The sequence below is a fragment of the Mirounga leonina genome, unplaced genomic scaffold, assembly GCF_011800145.1.
Source record: "Mirounga leonina isolate KUSES-001 unplaced genomic scaffold, KU_Mleo_1.0 Mir_224, whole genome shotgun sequence".
Taxonomy (NCBI): Eukaryota; Metazoa; Chordata; class Mammalia; order Carnivora; family Phocidae; genus Mirounga; species Mirounga leonina.
Window position 1 is genome coordinate 2,791,847 of NW_023270615.1, and position 20,222 is coordinate 2,812,068.

The 20,222-nt window shown below is 37.7% G+C and overlaps 1 protein-coding gene across 2 annotated transcripts in view; it reads right to left on the reverse strand.

Annotated features, from left to right (window-relative positions):
• The window catches only part of VPS13A (vacuolar protein sorting 13 homolog A), a 266,825-nt gene extending 249,601 nt beyond the window's left edge, over positions 1–17,224 (reverse strand). For both annotated transcript variants that reach the window (XM_035029011.1, XM_035029012.1), the window contains exon 1: positions 16,965–17,224. In XM_035029011.1, the coding sequence (XP_034884902.1) occupies positions 16,965–17,064 (100 nt within the window). In that variant the 5' untranslated portion in view covers positions 17,065–17,224. The remainder of the gene's footprint in view (positions 1–16,964) is intronic.
• Between the last annotated feature and the right edge of the window lie 2,998 nt (positions 17,225–20,222).

Genomic DNA, 20,222 nt, shown 5'->3' on the forward strand with positions numbered 1-20,222 from the left:
AGACAGAGACAGCGAGAGAGGGAACACAAGCAGGTGGAGTGGGACAGGGAGAGGCAGGCTTCCCACTGAGCAGGGAGCCCAACGCGGGGCTTGATCCCAGGACCTTAATGGTTATAGCCCACTGTAATGTAAACAAACATTTTAATCAGAATTATACAGATAACAGGACTCTAGTAAAGCTGCATAAAATACAAATATGCAAAAAAAAAAAAACTGTATTTAAATATACTTGCAATGAACAAGTGGAAATTTGTAAGATCCAGTATCAGTGAGCTTGAAGATACATATATATATATTCCCCCATCTGAAATGCAAAGAGAAAAGTAGAAGAAAAAATAACAATGTCCACGAACTGTAGGACAACTGTAGAAGCTGTAACATATGCATAAGAGGAATACCAAAAGGAAAAACAGAGAAGAAACATAAATATTTGAAGAGGTAATGATTGAGAAATTTCCAAAATTAATGATTAAAAACACCAAGCCACAGATCCAGAAAACTAAGAGAACACAAGGCAGGGAAATAAAAAAATCTACAACTAAGCATATCATAATCAAACTACAGAAAATCAAAAACAAAAACAAAACAATAAAACACTTGAATATGATCCAGAAATACCTCTTCTGGGCATAGCGCAAAAAAAAAAAAACTAGGATGTTGAAAAGATTATCTGCACTCCAATGTTTATTGTAGCATTATTCACAATAGCCAAGGTATGGAAACAACCTAACTGTCCATCAACAGATGAATGGATAAAGATATGATACTGATATAAATGCACACAATGGAAATTATTCAGCCATGAGAAAGAACGAAATCCTGCCATTTATGACAACACTGATGGACTTCGAGGGCATTATGCTTAGACACAGAAAGACAAATACGATATGGTATTGTTTATATGTAATATCTAAACAGCCTGAACTCTCAGAAACACAGAGTAGAATCCTGGTTACCAGGGGCTAGGATGTGGGGGAACTGGGGAAATTATGTTAAAAGATACAAACTTGCAACTAGGAGATAATTAAGTTCTGGAGATCTAATGCACACCACAGTGCATTATAATCAACAATACTGTACTATATATTTCAAAGTTGCAAAGACACTAGATCTTCAATGTTCACACCACAAAAAAGAAATGATGATTATGTGACAGGACAGAGATGTTAGTGAAGCTACCATCATAATCATACTGCAATATATAACTGTAGCAAATCAATAATGTGCACCTTAAACTTATACAATGTTTTATGTAAATTAGGCCAACAAAAAGAAAAATCTTGAAAAAAAGCAGAGAAAAACACACACATTCCCCGACAAAGGTACAAGGAATAACTGAATTAAAAAATTCACCAGTGAACATCCAAAGCAGACTCCAACAGACAAAAGAATGAATTAACAAACTTGAAAATAGGTCATCTGAAAATGTAGTGATGGCCAAAAAAAAAAAAAGTGAACCGAGGGAAACAGACTTATGAGACATAAGTAAGTATGCATTATGGATCAATATGCATTATGAGAGTCCCAAAAGGAGGAAAGACAGAGGCAGAGAGCTTAGTTGAAGAAGTAACATCCAAAATTTTCCCAAATTTGAGGAAAGATATGTATACAGAAATCCAAGAATCTCAACCAAGAAACATGATCATCAACAGTATTAAAAGCAAAAGCGATTTGACATCTACACAGGATCTTCAAAAAGACTATCAGTGGATTTCTCAGCAGAAACCTTACAGAAAATGATATATTTATAGTGGTGAAAGGAGAAAAAAATAAAAAAGTCAACCAAGAACATTATATTCAACAAAGTATTATATCTACTTCAAAAATTAGGAAAAAAATTTTTAAGATACTCTCAGATAAACAAAAGCTGAGGGACTTCATTAACAGATCTATCTTACAGGAAATCTTAAACAGAGTCCTTCCAGTTGAAAAGAAAGGATGCTGGGCATGGGGCACCTAGGTGGCTCAGTCAGTTGAGTGTCTGACTCTCAGTTTCAGCTCAGGTCCCAATCTCATGGGTCATGGGATGAGCCCAACATTGGGCTCTGTGCTCAGTGGGGAATCTGCTTGAAGATTCTCTCCCTCTGCCCCTCCCCCCACTCATGTGCATGCACATGCTCTATCTCAAATAAATAATCTTAAAAAAAAAAAGGATGCTAGGCAGTAACTCGAAGCTATATGAAAATATAAAGTTCTCCAGGAAAGGCAAGTGCATGGACAATATGAAAACTATTATAATTTTACTTTGTAACTCCATTTTTTATTCTCTATTTTTGAAATTTAAATTAAATTCAACTCTTTCATTTAAAAAACAAAAGAACTTAAGAATTGTAAGTCTATGTTAATAGGTACATAATGTGTAAAAATGTCATCTGTTACATCAATAACAAAGTTGGGAAGGCAAGCTGTAAAAGAGTAACGTTATTGTATGGGATTAAAGTTGGTATCAGTTTAAGATACATTCTTATACGTTAAGGTATTATATGTAATTCCTACAGAACTACAAAAAAAATATCTACAGAATATACAAAAAGGAAATAAGGAAATCAAAAAGGGTCACAAAAAAAATGAACACAAAGGAAGAAAGTTAAAACATGAAACAGTTATAAGACATGCAGAAATTAACAAAATGAAAATAGTAAGCCTTTCCTATCAGTAATTACTTTCAGTGTAAACAGTTCAAGATATGGTGCATGTATATGTGTGTATGTGTGTGTGTCTAGATGCATATAAACATATACATATACACATATACAATGAAACATTACTCAGCCATAAAACTGAATGAAATCTTGCCATTTGCAAGACATGGATGGAGCTAGGGAGTAGTATACTAAGCAAATAAGTCAGAGAAAGACAAATACCATATGATTTCACTCTTGTGTGGAATTTAAACAAAACAGATGAAAACAGGGGTAAAAATAAATTAAAAAAAAATGAGCAAACCACAAAACAGACTATTAACTATAGAGAACAATCTGAGAGTTACTGCAGGAGAGGTGGGCAGAAGGATGGGTTAAATAGGTGGTGGGGATAAAGGAGGGCACTTGTGACGAGCACTGGGTGTTGCATATAAGTGATGAATCATTAAATTCTACACCTAACACTAGCATTACACTCTATGTGAACTGGAATTTAAATAAAAATTTGAAAAGAAATAAATGTAAACAGTTTAAACTCCCCATTCAAAAGACAAAGGCAGAATGTACTTAAACCCAAACAAAACATGATGCCCCTATAGCTCTAAGAACATAGTTAAAATTTAAGTGCAAAAATGGCAAAAGATTTCCCATGCAAATAATAAGAGACCAGATATGGCTATACACATATTAGACAAAACAGACTGTAAGTCAAAAGCTATTATAAGAGATGAAGAGAGACATCATATAATAATAAAAGTGTCAATTCACTAATTATAAACATAGCATGCCAATTGTAAACATATATTCACCAAACACCAGAGCACAATATGAAGCAAATATTGACAGATAAGAAGAAACAGCTCTACAATAATGGTAGGAGGCTTCAGCACACAACTTCAATAATGGATAGAATCACCAGACAGAAGATTAAGAAGGAAACAAACTGAATTTTAAAAACATATATGAAACACTCTACTCAACAAGAGCAGAACACACAATTTTCTCAAGTGCTCATGAAACATTCTTCAGGACAGGTCATGTATTAGGCAAAAACAACAACAACAAAAATCTGAATTTTAAGAGATTGAAATTCTTAGAAGATATCACGAGAAAGAAGAAATCACAAGAAAAACTTTAAAACTTAAGAAAAACTAAAATGAAAGCACAACATACCAAAATTTATAGGCTGCAGCAAAGACAGTCCTGGGAAAACTTACAGCTGTAAGTGTTTACATTAAAAAATAATAGCCCAAATTAACACCTTAAATTTGTACCTTAAAGAAATAGAGATTAAGCACAAAGCTACCAGAAAGAATAATAAAGTTTAGAACAGAGATAATTAAAATAGAGAACAGAAAACCCAATAGAGAAAACTGATGAGATCAAAAATTGGTTCCTCAAAAATCTTTAGCTAATAAACTAAGAGAAAGAAGAATTAAACAATTAAAATCAGGAATACTGGAAGGAATCATACTACCGATCTTACAGAGAAAAGATTTTAAGAAAGTACTATGAACAACTGTACATCAACAAACTGGATACCCTAGATGAAATGGATAAATTCCTAGAAAAACATACCCTACTACTAATGAATCATCAAGAAATGGATAATCTGAACAGACCTATAATATGTAAGGAGATTTACTCACTAATCAAAAACCTCCCAACAACAGAAGTCTAGGACAAGATGATTTCACTGGAGAATTCTACCAAACATTTGAGAACATCAATCCTCCTCAAACTTTTCCAAAAAAACTAAAGAGAAGGAAATACTTCCAAACTCAGTCTATGAGGTCAGCATGAATCTGATACCAGAGACCAAGATGCTACAGGGAAATTACAGATCATTACCCCCAATGAATATTGGCAAAAAAACCTCAACAAAATACTAGCAAACAAAATTCAACAGCACATTAGAAGGATTATACACCACAACCCAATACTATTCCTGGAATGCAAGGACGGTTTCATAGAAGAACATCAATGCAATACACCACATTAACAGATTGAAGGGGAGAAAAAAAACCACATCTCAATGAAAAAGCATTCAAAAAATTTCAATACCCTTTCATGACAAAAACCCTCAACATATTAGGAATAAAAGGAAACAACCCCAATATAACAAAGGCCACATATGAAAAGCCCACAATGAACATCACATTCAACGGTGAAAAATGAATCTTCTCATCAGCAACAAGATGAAGATGTACAGTTTTGCCACCTTCTGAAAGTCCTAGCCAGAGCAATTAGACAAGAAATAAAAGGCATCCACGTTGGAAAGGAAGAAGTAAAATTCTCTATTCACCAACGACATAATCTTATATGAAGAAAACCCTAAATTTCCTATCAAAAAAAAGCATGTTAGAATAAATGATTTCAGCAATGTTGCCAGATACAAAATCAAAACACAAAAATCAGTTGTGCTTCTTTACACTAACAGTAAGTAGTCCAAAATAAAAATTAAACAATTCCATTTAAAATAGCATGGAAAATAACAAAACACTTAGGAATAAACTTAACCAAAGGGGTGAATGACTTGTACCTTCAAACTATAAAACACTGCTGAATGACGTTAAAGGCACACATACATAACCAGGAAGACATCCATCCCATGTTCATAGCCTGCAAGACTTAATATTGTTAAGATGACAATACTACCCAAAGCAAACTACAGACTCAATGCAATCCACATTAAAATCCCAATATTTTTGGCAGAAATAAAAAATCCATTTTTAAATTCATGTAGAATCACAAGGGATACCCCCATTGTTAAAACAATCTTTTTAGAAGGGGGGGGTGGGGGGGAAGAAAACTGGAAGTCTCACTCTTCCTGATTTCAAAACTTAATACAAAACATAGTAATCAAAACAGTGTAGCACCAGTATACAAACACAGACCAATGGAAAAGAACAGGGAGCTGAAAAATAAATATTCACATATACAGGCAAATGAATTTGATAAGGCTGCCAAGATCACTCAATTTGGAAATGTCACCAATAACACTGGAAAACGATATTCACATGCAAAAGATGAAGCTAGATTACCATACACCATATCCAAAAATTAACTGAAAGTAGATCAAAGACTCAAATTTCAGATCTAAAACTATAAAAATCTAAGAGGAAAACGTAAGTGAAAAATTCCCTGATAGTCAATTTGGCAATGATTTCTTTTGGATGGATATGACACCGAAAAGCACAGGCAACAACAACAAAAAGATGATCTAGACTTCATCAAAACTAAAAACTTTTATGCATCATAGGGCATTATCAACAGTGAAAAGGCAACAGTATTTGCAAATCACATACCTGATAAACGGTCAATATCCAGGATATATAAAGAATGCCTACAACTCTACTAAAAAAAAAAAAAAAATGCAACCCAATTAAAGGATGGCAAAGGTCTTCAAAAGACATTTTTCCAAAGACCTATAAATGGCCATTAACCAATGAGATGTTCAACAGGACTAATCATCAGAGAAATGCAAGTCAAAAAAAATGGAAATAGTACCTCACATCCATGAGGATGGCTACTACGAATAAAAGAGAAAATAACAAATGTTTCTGAGAATGTGGAGAAATTAGAACCTTTTGCACTGTCAGTGAAAATGTAAAATGGTACATCTGGAAAGTAGTAGGACACTTCCTCAAAAAATTAAAAAGAAATACCCAGCAATTCCACTTGTGGGTATATACCAAAACATTTGAAAGCAAGGACTCAAAAATGTATTTGCACACTGATGTTTGTAGGGCCTGATTCACAATAGCCAAAAGGTGGAAGCAACCCATGTGTCTATTTACAGATGAATGGAGAAACAAAATGTGATATATACATAAAATATTGTTCAGCTTTAAAAGTGAATGAAATTCTGATATATGCTGTAACAGATGGACATTGAAGACATTACCCTAATACATGATATAAGCCAAACACAAAAGGACAAACATTATATAATACCACTTATAGGAGGTACCTAGTAGAGTCAAATTCATAGAGATAGAAAATATAATAATAGGTGCCGGTAGCTGAAGGAAGGAGATATAGGTAGTTATTCCTCAACAGGTACAATGTTTCAGTTTTGCAAGATGAAAAGAGTTCTGGAGATGGATGGTGGAGATAGCTGCACAACAATATGGATACACTTAATGCCTCTGAACTGTACCCTAAAAAATGGCTAACATGAAAATAACTGACACCATAGAAATGCAAAGGATAAGAGAATATAATGAAAAATTATATGCCAACAAATTGGACAACTGGGAACAAATCAATAAATTCCTAAAAACTACAATCTTCCAAACTAAATCAGAAATAGAAAATCTGAACAGACCTATGACTAGTAATGAAATTGAATCAGCAATCACAAACTCCCAACAAGCAAAAGTATAGGACCAGATGGCTCCACAGGTAAATTCCACCAAACATTTAAAGAGTTAATAACCTATTCTCAAACTGTTCCAAGAAACAGAATAGAAAGGAAAACTTCCAAATTCATTCCACAAGGCCAGCAACACCCTGACACTATAAAGAAAACCACAGCCAATATTACTGATGAACACCAATGCAGAAATCCTAAACAAAATACTAGCAAACCAAATCCAACAATACCTTAAAAAAATCACTGACCACAATTAAGCTATTCCAGGGATACAAGAGTGGTTTAATGTTCACAAATCCATCAGTGTGATAGATCACGTTAACAAGAGAAGGGATAAAAGCCCTATGATGATCTCAGTAAATGCAGGAAAAAAAACATTTCACAAAATGCAACACCCATTATCAGTAAAACAAAGATTTGGAGGGAACATACCTCAACATAATAAAGGCCATGTATGAAAAACCCGCAGCTAACAACATACTCACTGGTGAAAAACTAAGCTTCTCCTCAAAGATCAGGAACAAGACAAGGATGTCCACTCTTAACCACTTTATTCAACATAATAATGGAACTCCTAACTACAGGAATCAGATAAGGAAAAGAAATAAAAGGCATTCAAATTAGCAAGGAAGAAGTAATACTTGCAGAAGAAGTGATACTGTAAACAGAAAACCCTAAAAACTCCACCTAAAGAACTATTAGAACTGATAAATGAATTCAGTGAACTTGCAAGACACAAAATTAATATACAGAAATCTACTGAATTTCTATACACTAATAACAAAGTAACAGAAGGAGAAATTAAGAAAACAATTCCTTTTACAATTGCACCAAAAAGAATAAAAGACCTGTACTCTGAAAACTATAAAAAAAAAAAACCCAAAAACACTAATTCTAAAAGATATACGCACCGTTTATTGCAGCATTACTTACAGTAGCTAACAAATGGAAGCAACCCAAGTGTCCACCAACAGATGAATGGATATATACACCCCCACCCACATATACACACAGAATATTACTCAGCCATATAAAAGAATGAGACCCTGCCATTTGCGACAATATGGATGGACCTAGAGGATATCATGCTAAGTGAAATAGATCGGAGGAAGACAAAAACCATGATGTCACTTATATGTGGAATCTAAAAAACAAAACAAAGAAACAAAAAGCAGACTTTTAAATACAGATAACAAACTGGTGGCTGCCAGAGGAAAGGTAGGTGTGGGGGGAGGGGCATGGGCAAGATAGGTAAAGGCAATTAAGTACAAAGTTCCAGTTATAAAATAAAGAAATCACAGAAATGAAAAGCACAGCACAGGGAATATAGTCAATAATGTTGCAGAAATGTTTGATGACAGATGGTGACTATACTGAGGGTGAGCACGGGTAATGTACAGAATTGTTGAATCAATATGCTGTACACCCAAAAGTGAAAATACTGTTAAGATGATTAATTTTATGTTGTATTTTACCACAATATTTTTTAAGTGGTGATGTAAAAAATACTTTCTCAAACAAAAACTGATGGAATTTGTTGCTAGACCTCCCTTGCAAGAAATGCTAAAAGTAAACAAAAACAAAAAAAAAAGTAAGAAATGCTAAAAGTTTTCACAGAGAAGGAAAACAATATAGGTCAGAAACTCCAGATCTACAAGATCTAAAAGGAATCTACAATTCCTTTTTATTAGAAAAGGAATAAAGGTAAAATTACGCCTTTTATTTTCCTCATTATTAATGATCTAATGGAACACTATTCAAAATAAAATAGCAACAGTGCATTGGGTAAGTATAGCTTATGGATAAGTGAAATGAATGACAGCAACGTTATAAGGAGCAAAAGGAATGGAATGGAAAACTCTTTATAATGTCCTTCCACTACTATGAAGCAATGTAGTTTTGATTGGACTTAGTTTTAAATGCATACTGTAATTCCAAGAACCGCCCCCCAAAAAAATTAAAGTATAACTGATATGTTAGAAGAGGAGAAAAAATAAAATTATAGAAAATACTCAAAACCAGAAGAGGCAGAAAAGGGGGAAGATTTTAAAAAGCAAAGACATACATGCAAGAAAGAGAAAAGAACTACAAATACAATAGATATCCACTAACCTAACTATATCAATAATCACTTCAAATATAAATGGTCTGAATATACCAATTAAAAGACAAAACTTGACACAGCGGATAAAACAAAACAAAACCCAACAATAAGATGTCCGCAAGAAACACACTCTAAATATAAAGGCATAGACAAACTAAAAATAAAGATATCTAGTTAAAATTTATAGAACATTTCTTACAAAATAGCAGAATACATATTCTTCTCAAGCTCACACAGAACATTCACCACAGTAAACCAAACTCTGGGCCATAAAACATACATTAACAAATTTAAGGGAATAAAAGTCATACAAAATCTGCTTTCATGCAATGGAATTAAACTAGAAATCGACAACAAAAAGAAAGCTAGAAAGTCCCAAAATATCTGAAGATTTAATAAATGTTAACTTAAAATAACACATAGGCCAAAGAAGTCATCTCAAAGGGAACTGTGAAGTATCTTGAATCAAATTAGTTTTCAAAATTGGACATGCAGCAAAATCAAGGCTTAGAAAGAAATTTACCACTGAATACATATATTTGAAAAGAAGAAAAGAGGCACTTGGGTGGCTCAGTCATTCGAGGAACCAACTCTTGGTTTCAGCTCTGGTCGTGATCTCAGAGTTGTAAGATGAAGCCCCAACTCTGGCTCCGTGCTCAGCGCGTAGTCTGCTTGGGATTCTCTCTCCCTCTCCCTCTGTCCCTTCCCCTGCTCACACTTGCACATTCTCTCATGCGCACGCTCTCTCTCTCCAAATAAGATATATTTTTTAAAAAAAGCAAAAGATGAAAGATCAAAAATCAATAATCTAAGCTTCCACCTTAGGAATCTAGAAAAAGAGCAAATTAAATCCTAAGTAACCAGAAGAAAATAAGAATTAGAGCAGAAATCAGTGAAATTCAATAGAGAAAAATCAAGAGAAAAACCAATGAAAGCAAAAGATGGTTCTCTGAAAAGATCGATAAAACTGGTAACTCTCTAGCCATATTAACTAAGAAAGAAAAAGACACAAATTACTAATATCACAAATGAAAGGAAGGGCCTTCATTACTGATCCAGTAGACATTAAAAGGATAATAAAGGAATACAAACATGTCCACAAGTTACAATTCCTATAAAGATATATTCCAGCAAAACACACAAGAAAAAAATATAAATAGGCCTGTATCTATTAAAGACATTGATTTAATAATTAATAATCTTTCAAAAATGAAAGCATAATGCCCAGATGGGTTTCACTAACATTCTACCAAACATATAAGCAAAAAATGATACCAAGCCCCTACAATGTCTTCTAGGAAACAGAAGCATAGGGAACACTTCCTAATTCATTTATGGAGGTCAGCATTACCCAAACCAGTTGCAAGGGCGGGGCGGGGGGGGGGGGGCGGTGTGGGTATGTGTGGGTGTGTTACAGACCACTACTTCTCAGTGAACACAGATGCAAAAATCCTCAACAAAATATCAAATTGAATCCAACAATGTATAATTATATACCAAGACCAAGTGGGATTTATTCTAGGTATGAAAGGCTCATTCAACATTCAAAAAAACAATAATGTAATCCATTACATCAACAGTCTGAAGAAGAGAAATCATATCAATAGACATAGACCATTTTATAAAACCTAACACACATTCTTGGAGGAAAGAAGAAGGGAAAAAAAAAAAAAAAAAAACTTTCAGCAAACCAGGAATAGAGGTATGTATGGTAGAACAACAACAAAATGAGAAAATTGGATGCCTCTGGATATGGGGCAAAAAAAACTTTTAAATGGGATGGATACTTCTCTTATGTTGATCATGATGACTGTTTCCCAAGAGGATACATATATCAAGATTAATCTAACTGTAGACTTTAAATATGTACATTTTACCATGTCAATTATTATTTCAATAAAGCTATTAATACACAGTAGTACAATCTAGGTTGTAGGTATATGGACTGTAAAAACTTGAAACATTCTGTAGTTCTGAACACTTTCCATAATAAAATATTCCCTTTCAGCTCTAACATTCTATGAAAGTTTCTCAAAACGTAAAGCTAAAAATAATATTTAAGAAATTAGAATCAGCAATTAACACTAGACTTCAACAAACATTTGTTTGGCTCCCTCAGCATATTCCTATCACAGAAGGACTCCTTCAAGTCAGGAATTGTGCCCTGAGTGGAAAGAGTTAAGATGCAGAGTAGTGGGGGGGCCCTGGGCTTGCCTTGGCCTTTGAACATAGCTAGCTTGGCATCAAATCATTCTGAACAACTAGGAAATTGATCTGAAGATTAAGAAAACAATTTGCACAATTAGAGAGAGAGAATGTGGTGGCTGTGAGGCTTATCTTAATAAACAAATCAAAGCACACCTAGTTAAAGACCCAAACACTTCCCACTGCAAGCAAGGAAGAACTCTACAGAGGAGACGGACCTGTGGGAAAGGGCAGCCAAAACAGAGCAGGAGAGTGCACACAGCGTACAACAGAAAACACTTCCCGAAGCACCAGGCCCTGGACAGTGTACCACCCCTTTTAAATACAGTATTACTCTCAGGAGCAGGAAACGTAATAAGCTTTCATAACATGCAAAAGACAGAAACTTAGCCAAAATGACAAGATGGAGGAATTCTCCCCAAAAAAAAGATCAAGAAGAAACCACAGCCAGGGACTTGCTCAAAATAGATACAAGCAATACATCTGAACAAGAACTTAGAACAACAGTCATAAGAATACTAGCCAGGCTTGAAAAAAGCACAGAGGACACCAGAGAAACCCTTGCTGCAGAAAGAGAAGACCTAAAAACTAGTCAGGCCAAAATAAAAAATGCTGTAACTGAGATGCAAAACCGACTGGATGGAATCACAATGAGAATGGAAGAAGCAAAAAAAACAAATAGGGATATGGAAGATAAAATTATGGAAAATAATGAAGCTGAAGAGGGAAAGGAATTGTGTCCTGAGTCTTCATCTTCCTACAAAGCCCCTGGGGTATACTGGGGGTAGGCAATAGGAAGCCACTGCACCTTAAAGTCTACTATAATGAGAAAACTGGGAGAGCAACATTTCAAAAACAAAATATCCTAGGTAAAAAAAAACAAAACCAAGAAATCCAAGTTTCTAATGTTATATAACAATGTCGGGTGTAACAGCCACCACCAAAACAAAACAAAAACAAACAACAAAACCCTGCAAATTTAGGAGTTTTATAATTTTAAAGAAAACAAGAGAGAAAGAGATGAAAGAAGACTACAGAAGGAAGAGCTATAAAGTACAGGTATTCCTTGCATTACAAATGATAATTCTATCACACTGCTTCTGCCACTGAATTTCTAATACTTTTGCCCTGAAAGTACTCTAAAAATGCACCTAGCTGTGCATCACAATCCTCTATCATTTGTTTAAAAAAAAAAAAAAAGATTTTGCTGTACTGCTTCACATAAATGAATTATAATCTCTGGACAGCAGTTCAGAAATCTGTATCTGTAACAAGCACATATGGCTGATTCTGATGCTAGATCTTGAAGGAAACATGAAATTCTAGATTGCTTAGAAAAGTTGGAAGATGAATCTCAGAACTGTCTATGAAGTACTACTACCTCCCTAATGACATATAAAAAGGGTGGAGAATTATAAATAGCAGTGCATAAAAAGTATACCAACATCAAAATTCACCAAGAGTGTGAGATAAAGTTCAAGGCTTCTTTCCCCCTCACAAAATAGATTCTTCCTGCACTCAGCCTACTTCCTGTAGGGCCCACTATAATAGGACTGTTCTGCTACATTACATAGATTTTTTTAGGAACTCTTCATTCATATATAACAATGTTTCCAAGGAAAAATTGATTCTAATTTCCAAAAAATCATCTCAGAAACAAATTTTCAGAACACTACCAATTACCAGGTTTGAAAACATCCATGTGAACTCCTGAATACTAATTAACACTATTAATTATGCTAACAGTGAAATCAGCTGGATTATTACAGACACCTAGCAAAAGCATATATTTAAAACCAATAGGTCCTTCTAACATTAGACCATAAAAATATTAAGTCTTTAACAATTTTCCCAAGCAGCATCTAGTTTCTATTATTGAAATTTTCCAATATTTTTAAGTTTATCAAAATTACTGCTTTTTAAATTCTCAAAAGGATTTTTAAGCACTAAAAGCTATTATCTGAAGCTTCACTTATCAATATATAACCAACTTCTATACATAAAACACTGATATGTTTTTTAAAAATTTCATAAACACCATAGAGGGATGATACTATCTGATTTCAAGACTTACTATAAAGCTAGAGTTATCAAGACAACTGTGGTACTGTTGAAAGAATGGACACACATAGTATCGAAACAGATTACAATCCAAAAATAAACCCATACAATATAAAGTCCAATTTTTTACAAAAGTGCAAAAATAATTCAATGGAGAAAGGATATTCCTTTCAGCAAATGGTGCTGCAACAATTGGACATTTGCATCCACATGCAAACAAATGAACATCAACCTTCAACCTATACCACACTTTATACAAAAATGGATCAGAAATCTAAATATAAAATTATAAAACTTCTACAAGAAAACATGGGAGAAAATCTTTGTGACTTCAGGGAAGGCAGATTTCATAGATACACCAAAGCATGACTCATGAAAAGTTTCTGCTAAAGTGGACTTGATCAAAATTTAAAACTTTTGCTTTGCAAAAGACAGAACTGGAATAGAAGAAAAGATTTTCAAATCACCTGACAAAGGACTCATACCCATAATATGTAAAGAACTTTCAACACTTAACAATAAGAAAATAACTTCAATAAAGAGTTTGTAAAAAGTCAGAGTTACCATATGACTCAGCAATTCTACCCCAGGCATATACCCAAGAAAATTTAGAACATAGGCCCACAAAAAAAACCAAAAAACCAAAAAACCAAAAAAAACCTTGTATATATGAATGTTCATAGCAGCATTACTCATAAAAGCCAAAAAGTAGGAATAATTGAAATGACCATCACCTGATGAATGGATAAACAAAATGTGATCTATTCATACAATGGAATATTGCTCAGTCATAAAAAGAAATGATACACGCTACAACATGAAGCTCAAAAAAATAATTTTAAGAAGCCAGAAACAAAAGGCCACCTACATTGCATGACTGCATATAAATGAAATGCCCAGAACTGGTGAATCCACAGAGACATAAAGTAGATTAGTAGTTGCTGGAGGTGGGGTCCAGGGGATCAGGAGAGAATTTGAGCGACTGCTAATGGGTATGGATATGAGGTTTACTTGGGGGTGTTGAAAATGTTCTGGAATTGGTGATAGTTGCATAATTTTGTGACTACATGAGAAAACAACTGTACATTTTAGAAGGGTAAATTTCAAGAGGAAAAGTACAGCAGATGGAATGCAGTAAATACTGTGATAATGCTGTAAGACAACAGATGGTGACAACATTTATCATAGTGAGCATTTCATAACCTTCAGAATTGTTTAATCACTGTTATACACCTAAAACTAACATTGTATGTGAACTACATTAATAAATAACGTTTTTAAAAGGGTGAACTTAATGGTATGTAAGTTAAATCTCAATAGAAAAATTTAAAGTAAGCAGAAGATTTGAACAGACACTTCACCAATGGAACTATACAAACAGTAAAGAACATGAAAAGATGCTCAACATCTTTAATCACTAAGGGTATGCAAATTAAAACTACCAATACTTTAGAACTATACACCTATTAGAATATGGCTAAAAAAAAAAGTTTTTTAAATGACAATACCAAATGCTAGTAAAGGTGTAGAGCAACTATGCACTCATACAATGCTGCTGAGATAGCAAAATGGTAAAGCCGCTTTGAAAAGAGCTCCACAGTTTCACAGAAATCAAATGGTCATTTACCATAAGACCTCGCAATCCCACTCTTAGGTATTAACCCAAGGGAGATAATTTATGTTCACACAAAAACCTGTACATGAATGTTTATTAACAGCTCTATTCATAATGGCCAGAAGGGGAAACCATCAAACATTTATTAACACATCCACACAAAAAATAACCACCCAAAAATATAGGGATGAAAAAAATATATACACACAGGAATGAAATACTGATGCATACAACACATGGGTGACTCTCAAATTCATTTTACATAAGAAGTGAAAGGAGTGAAATTAAGTAAAAGCAGTGAGACCCCCAAAAGCTATCCACCATGTACTTCCATTTATATGGCACTCTAGAAAAGACAAAAAACTCTAAGGATGGAAACAGATCAGTGGTTGCCAGGAGATATGGGGGCTGGAAAGGGTGGACTGAAAAGGGGAAGCAGAGGGAATTGTGGCACCCTACTGGAACTTTTTGGTATCATGACTGTGATAGTGGATACATTCCTTGACATTGCACTTGTCAAGACAGAACCGTACATCACAAGAGTGAATTTTACTGTATACAAATTTTAAATAAATCCACCCATAAATCACACTCTACACAAACCTCCGCCTTGAACGCAGAAGCAACCCTCCACTGCAGATCAAAGCACACCACAAAATGTTTTCAAGGTTCCTTCTGAGGCGTGTGAAGACAAATTGTATTATTTTTACTCCGCAAATGAGAAGCAGAATAAAACAATCTTCAAGTTTCTGATACAGGTCAGAGATGCAGAGCTAGCCCCCATGTCCCTAGTTCTTGCAGTCTGACTCTATCATGGTACTAGATACCAAGAGCAGTTAACAAGAGGTTATCTCTATCAAACTAATTATCTACTCACACTCTTCCATAAAGGAGAAAAATCAAGATAAATGAGTATCTTAGAAGAGGGCTGAAAGTGTGTGCATATTAACAGTTAAGTCCAAAAAAAAAAAAAAAAAGTAACCCTAACTTTGGCCTAGGAGCTTCCCTTCGTACGCAAAAGGAATCCAATCTACAACGGGTGCTTAAAATAAAGGGCAGAATACAGCTGGAAGCACTAATAATGACGCTCCAAATAAGGTAGCGCACCAGAGTACAGGGATACAAAGTTTCGGTCCTTCATCTAACCAACCTAAGGGCACGTTTCACCCCCGTCTTTTATAGGTCTGAGACGTTGCACAACGCACCTAGTTTCTTAAAAAAAAAAAAAAAAAAAAAAATCACTCTGACCCACAAAATCCCAAACGTGACACGCTCCTTGGTCAGGCTGTGAGCGGAAAAGAGCCAGCCAACCATCTGAGTTGATTGGGCACATGAGTTTCGCTTTCTGTTACCGGCAGAAGCCAGGCCAGCAACCCGAGTCCAGCCCGGGTGGCCAGAAAGGGGAGCCGAGCAGACACCACGGTTCAGCCACACGCCCGGGCTGGGGAAGGAGGAAAGGAAGAGGGCGTCTTCGGTCGCCGGCGCCTTGCCTTCACGTGCGAGGCAACGTGCGCCACTCCGCGGGCTCTCCCGAGCCTTCGTCATAACCCCAGGGGGTACAGCATGACAGGGATGGGACCAAGCCAGGCGGCGTCTCGCGGCCTCCCCTACGCCCCGCACACCTGAGCCGGGCAGAGAAGGTCGCCTGGGCACGATCCGCGCCCCGTGCCCTCGGAGCCCGTCGCGGGTCCCCTCAGCCGCCCGGCTCGGAAAAGGGGGACTTTTCACCCCGCACCCCCGACCCCAACCCCAAACCCCTCCCGCCAGAATACAAACAACTTGAGGGCAGAGGCCCTGGAACCGCCGCCCGGCTTTACGTAATTTAACCCCGAGGCAGGCGGCGGCAGGTGGTGGCGCCGGGCGAGCGAGGGGCCCGAGGCCCCGAGAAAGCAAAGCCGGGCTCCGGCAACCAGGGCCCGGGAGGAAAACGAGATGGAGGGGCGGTGGCGGTCTCGTTACCTCCCCAGATGCCCAGGGTGAGCTGGGACGTGTCCAGGTTCACCACATAGTCCCCCAAGAACCGGTTCAACACGTCCACGACCACCGACTCGAACACCATTTTCCTCAGCAGCGGTGGGCACGGCAGCCGCCCCCCCGCGGTCCTTCCTCCAGCGCCTGACCTCCCGCGCCCTCCCTCGAGACGGCTCGGTTCACCGGCTGCCGGGCGACTCCGACTATATCTGCCCGGACGCCGGACACGCAGCCCCGCCGCGAGCCCTGCGAGGGGCGGAGGCGGCGATCCCTCCGCGCGTGCGCAGGGCGGCCTCCAGGGCGGGGGCAAAGCACGGCGCCGACCCGGGCGCGCCTGCGGGGGAGGAGCAAGGGCGGCTGCGCGGCCGCTTCTCTGACGCCTGCCCCTGCCGTGCAGAACCCGCCTCTTTTTACTCGTTGGCCCCGCCTCCTCCTCGTCACCAGGCAACGGGAGAAACGAAGGGAGCCGCCAGTTTTTTCCCCGACCCCCGCCCTCACCGGCCGCACGGTGTCCGGACCGGCGGCGGGGGCGGGGCCGGGCGCGGCGGTTACACCTGCCAGGGAACGCCCGTCGCCCTACGGTGGAGGCGGCCCCGCACGCGGACCAGTAGGACCTGCACCTGAGCCAGGCGTGGGCGGATTCCAGTCCTTTCGCGGTCAGGCCGCCGGCGTCTCAAGGGAGGGTCCTAGGGAGCCCCCCCCCCATTATTACAGGTTCCTGCATCCGGCCGGCCTGTTTCTGGACGCCTGTAACTGCCCCGCCCGGTGCTCGAAGCGCGAGGCATGGATGCGCGTCGGGTGACTTAACTTACCCAGCTGCAAATTGTGCCAGGAAGGCGGGGCGAGGGCAGTGAAGAGTAAACTCGGCGTTGGAATGCCACGCCCTCCTTCCCTACGTCTGATACGGCGCTTTTGGGTCGTTATTCACAGGGAGCCTCCTTTCATCCCATAGAAAGCCCCTTCAGATTGAGTCAGCCAGTCCAGAAACTGCTGAGCGCCCTTCAAGAAATACTGTAATACCTAGACTCAACCCTTGAGGCTTATGAAATGACTGACCTAACTAAACTAAATAATAATTAAAGCTTCTTTCAGCCCCTTCCCACCCCCATTTGGTCTTATATAAGAAATGGGACCAAATGCCTGAGCTCACAGAGATGCTGGATATGAAGTATGGAGAACTATAATTAATCACCACCCTCTTGAGGATTTAAGATGTAGGAATGTGCTTTGACCTTTTTCTCTGTGCATCCTGAACATTAAAGGGATCCCTCAAGGGGACTGGCAAGGCTAGAAGGGGAAGCTAGGGAGCCTTAGCACTCAATATCAATCACAGTAAGAATTATCAATTATAGACCCTTAACAGACGAATCTCAAGGGGAAAGAATCATCAATTACAGGACCCAACAGGGAAAGAGGCACATTGCATCTCCTATAAGAAATCAATTACCCCTGCAACTTAGGTGATGAGAAACTTTCATCACCCTGCACTCTTGCTTCTCTCCAAATGACTTTTGTTCAAAACAACCCCTCCTGGGGAGACTGGGTGGCTCAGTCAGTTAAGGATCTGCTGTCTGCTCAGGTCATGATCTCAGGGTCCTGGGATCAAGCACTGGGTCAGGGTCCCTGCTCAGCGGGGAGTCTGCTTGTCCCTCTGCCCCTCCCTGTCCCCCCACTGCGTGCTCTTTCTGTCTCTCTCAAATCAATAGATAATAATCTTAAAAAAAAAAAAATACAACCCCTCCCAAGTTTGTCCTCCATAAAATAATGCATCTCGCTTTTGTTTGTTAGACTTGCCTACGGTTTTGAGGTAGCTTGCTTGTCCTACATTGTAATTCTCTGCTGTTCCCAAATAAACCCATCTTTTGCTGGTAAAATAACTGGCAATTTTATTTTTAAGGTTAACGGTGTCACCAATAAATAATGCCTCTGATGACTTTCTGCTAATTCCTGTATCATTTTAGTACTTTTCATATGTAGTGACCCAATTTTTTTTTTAAGGCTTAAGGTTTGCCTTTGCAAGTAAGAATGCCTGGCAAAAAAGCAGTGTAAAATCTTGTTTTACATGAGTTCATAAATTATTTTCATACAATTTCATATCTGAAGGGTCTTTATTTTGTCACCAATTCAATCTCTTGATCTTGACAAGCATGAAGCGGAGATGCTAGGGATCAATCCAAGGTGACATAACTAATGTTCTGCAGAAACAGAGCTGGAACCTGGCTCTTCTTACTGACTCTGTTCTACCACCCCCCAACTAACACAGAAACCAGTACATAGAAACTGATAGAGGCTGAAATGCCCGGAAAAGGGAAAAGCCCATAATGAGGTATTTTGCTACTGTAGTATTGTTTAGAAGAAGCCAGATAGACAGAAGCTACAAATTCCACTATTAAATCTAGCACCATAAATTTAAAGTGCAAGAACTCCAGAACTCAGTCCAAAGATACATCTTAAATAGCTTGCAAACACTTCATACTAGTTTTCTATAATCCCAGAAAATCCTCTGGAATTGAATGAAAGAGGAGTGTAACTGTTGAAAATTTAGAACTACAAGCATTTCATTGACAGTAATGAAAGAAATTCTGCTGAGCAAGTCTTGGAAATATATAAGAAGATGCATATTGTAACTGAAATCTAGTGTTAGGTGCAATATCATGAACACACATTTCCTAATTACTAAAAGGTACAACTTTACAGTCAGTCCTCTTGTTGCTTATTCCATCTGAGAAAATTTGTAAGCAAAAATATAGTAATGTCATCATGTAAAAGATAATTTCACTTACTAAGCCATTAAACCAAATACCTGTTGGACCTTGAAAAATAAGTCCGAGGACTACCCAAAAAAAAGTGTTCCAAGTTTCAAATTTGGGAATGTATCAGTGTAAGGTGTTTTTTGTCCTCTGGATCATAATTAAAACATTGTTTGATCAGATGTAAAAAAAAATTTTGAGCGAACCCTAACTGCAATATGATCCAACTTTCCAATAAATCCCTAACTTTGCAAGTAGGATTTGCTGTCTTATGCTTACTTTACAAGCCACAGCTTTCCATCTTTGAAGTTTTGGTATGCTGGTAGTTATCTTGGACATTTTTTTCTCCTAATTAATTTCTCTGTCCACAAGTAAATATCATTTGTGTACTGCTTGTCCTGACCTCAATTCCCCATGTGAGGTCAGCACTATGGGAGCAGGCTGGATGGCCAGATAGCAAAGTCACTGAAGCAGACCACATTCCCAAACACGTTCA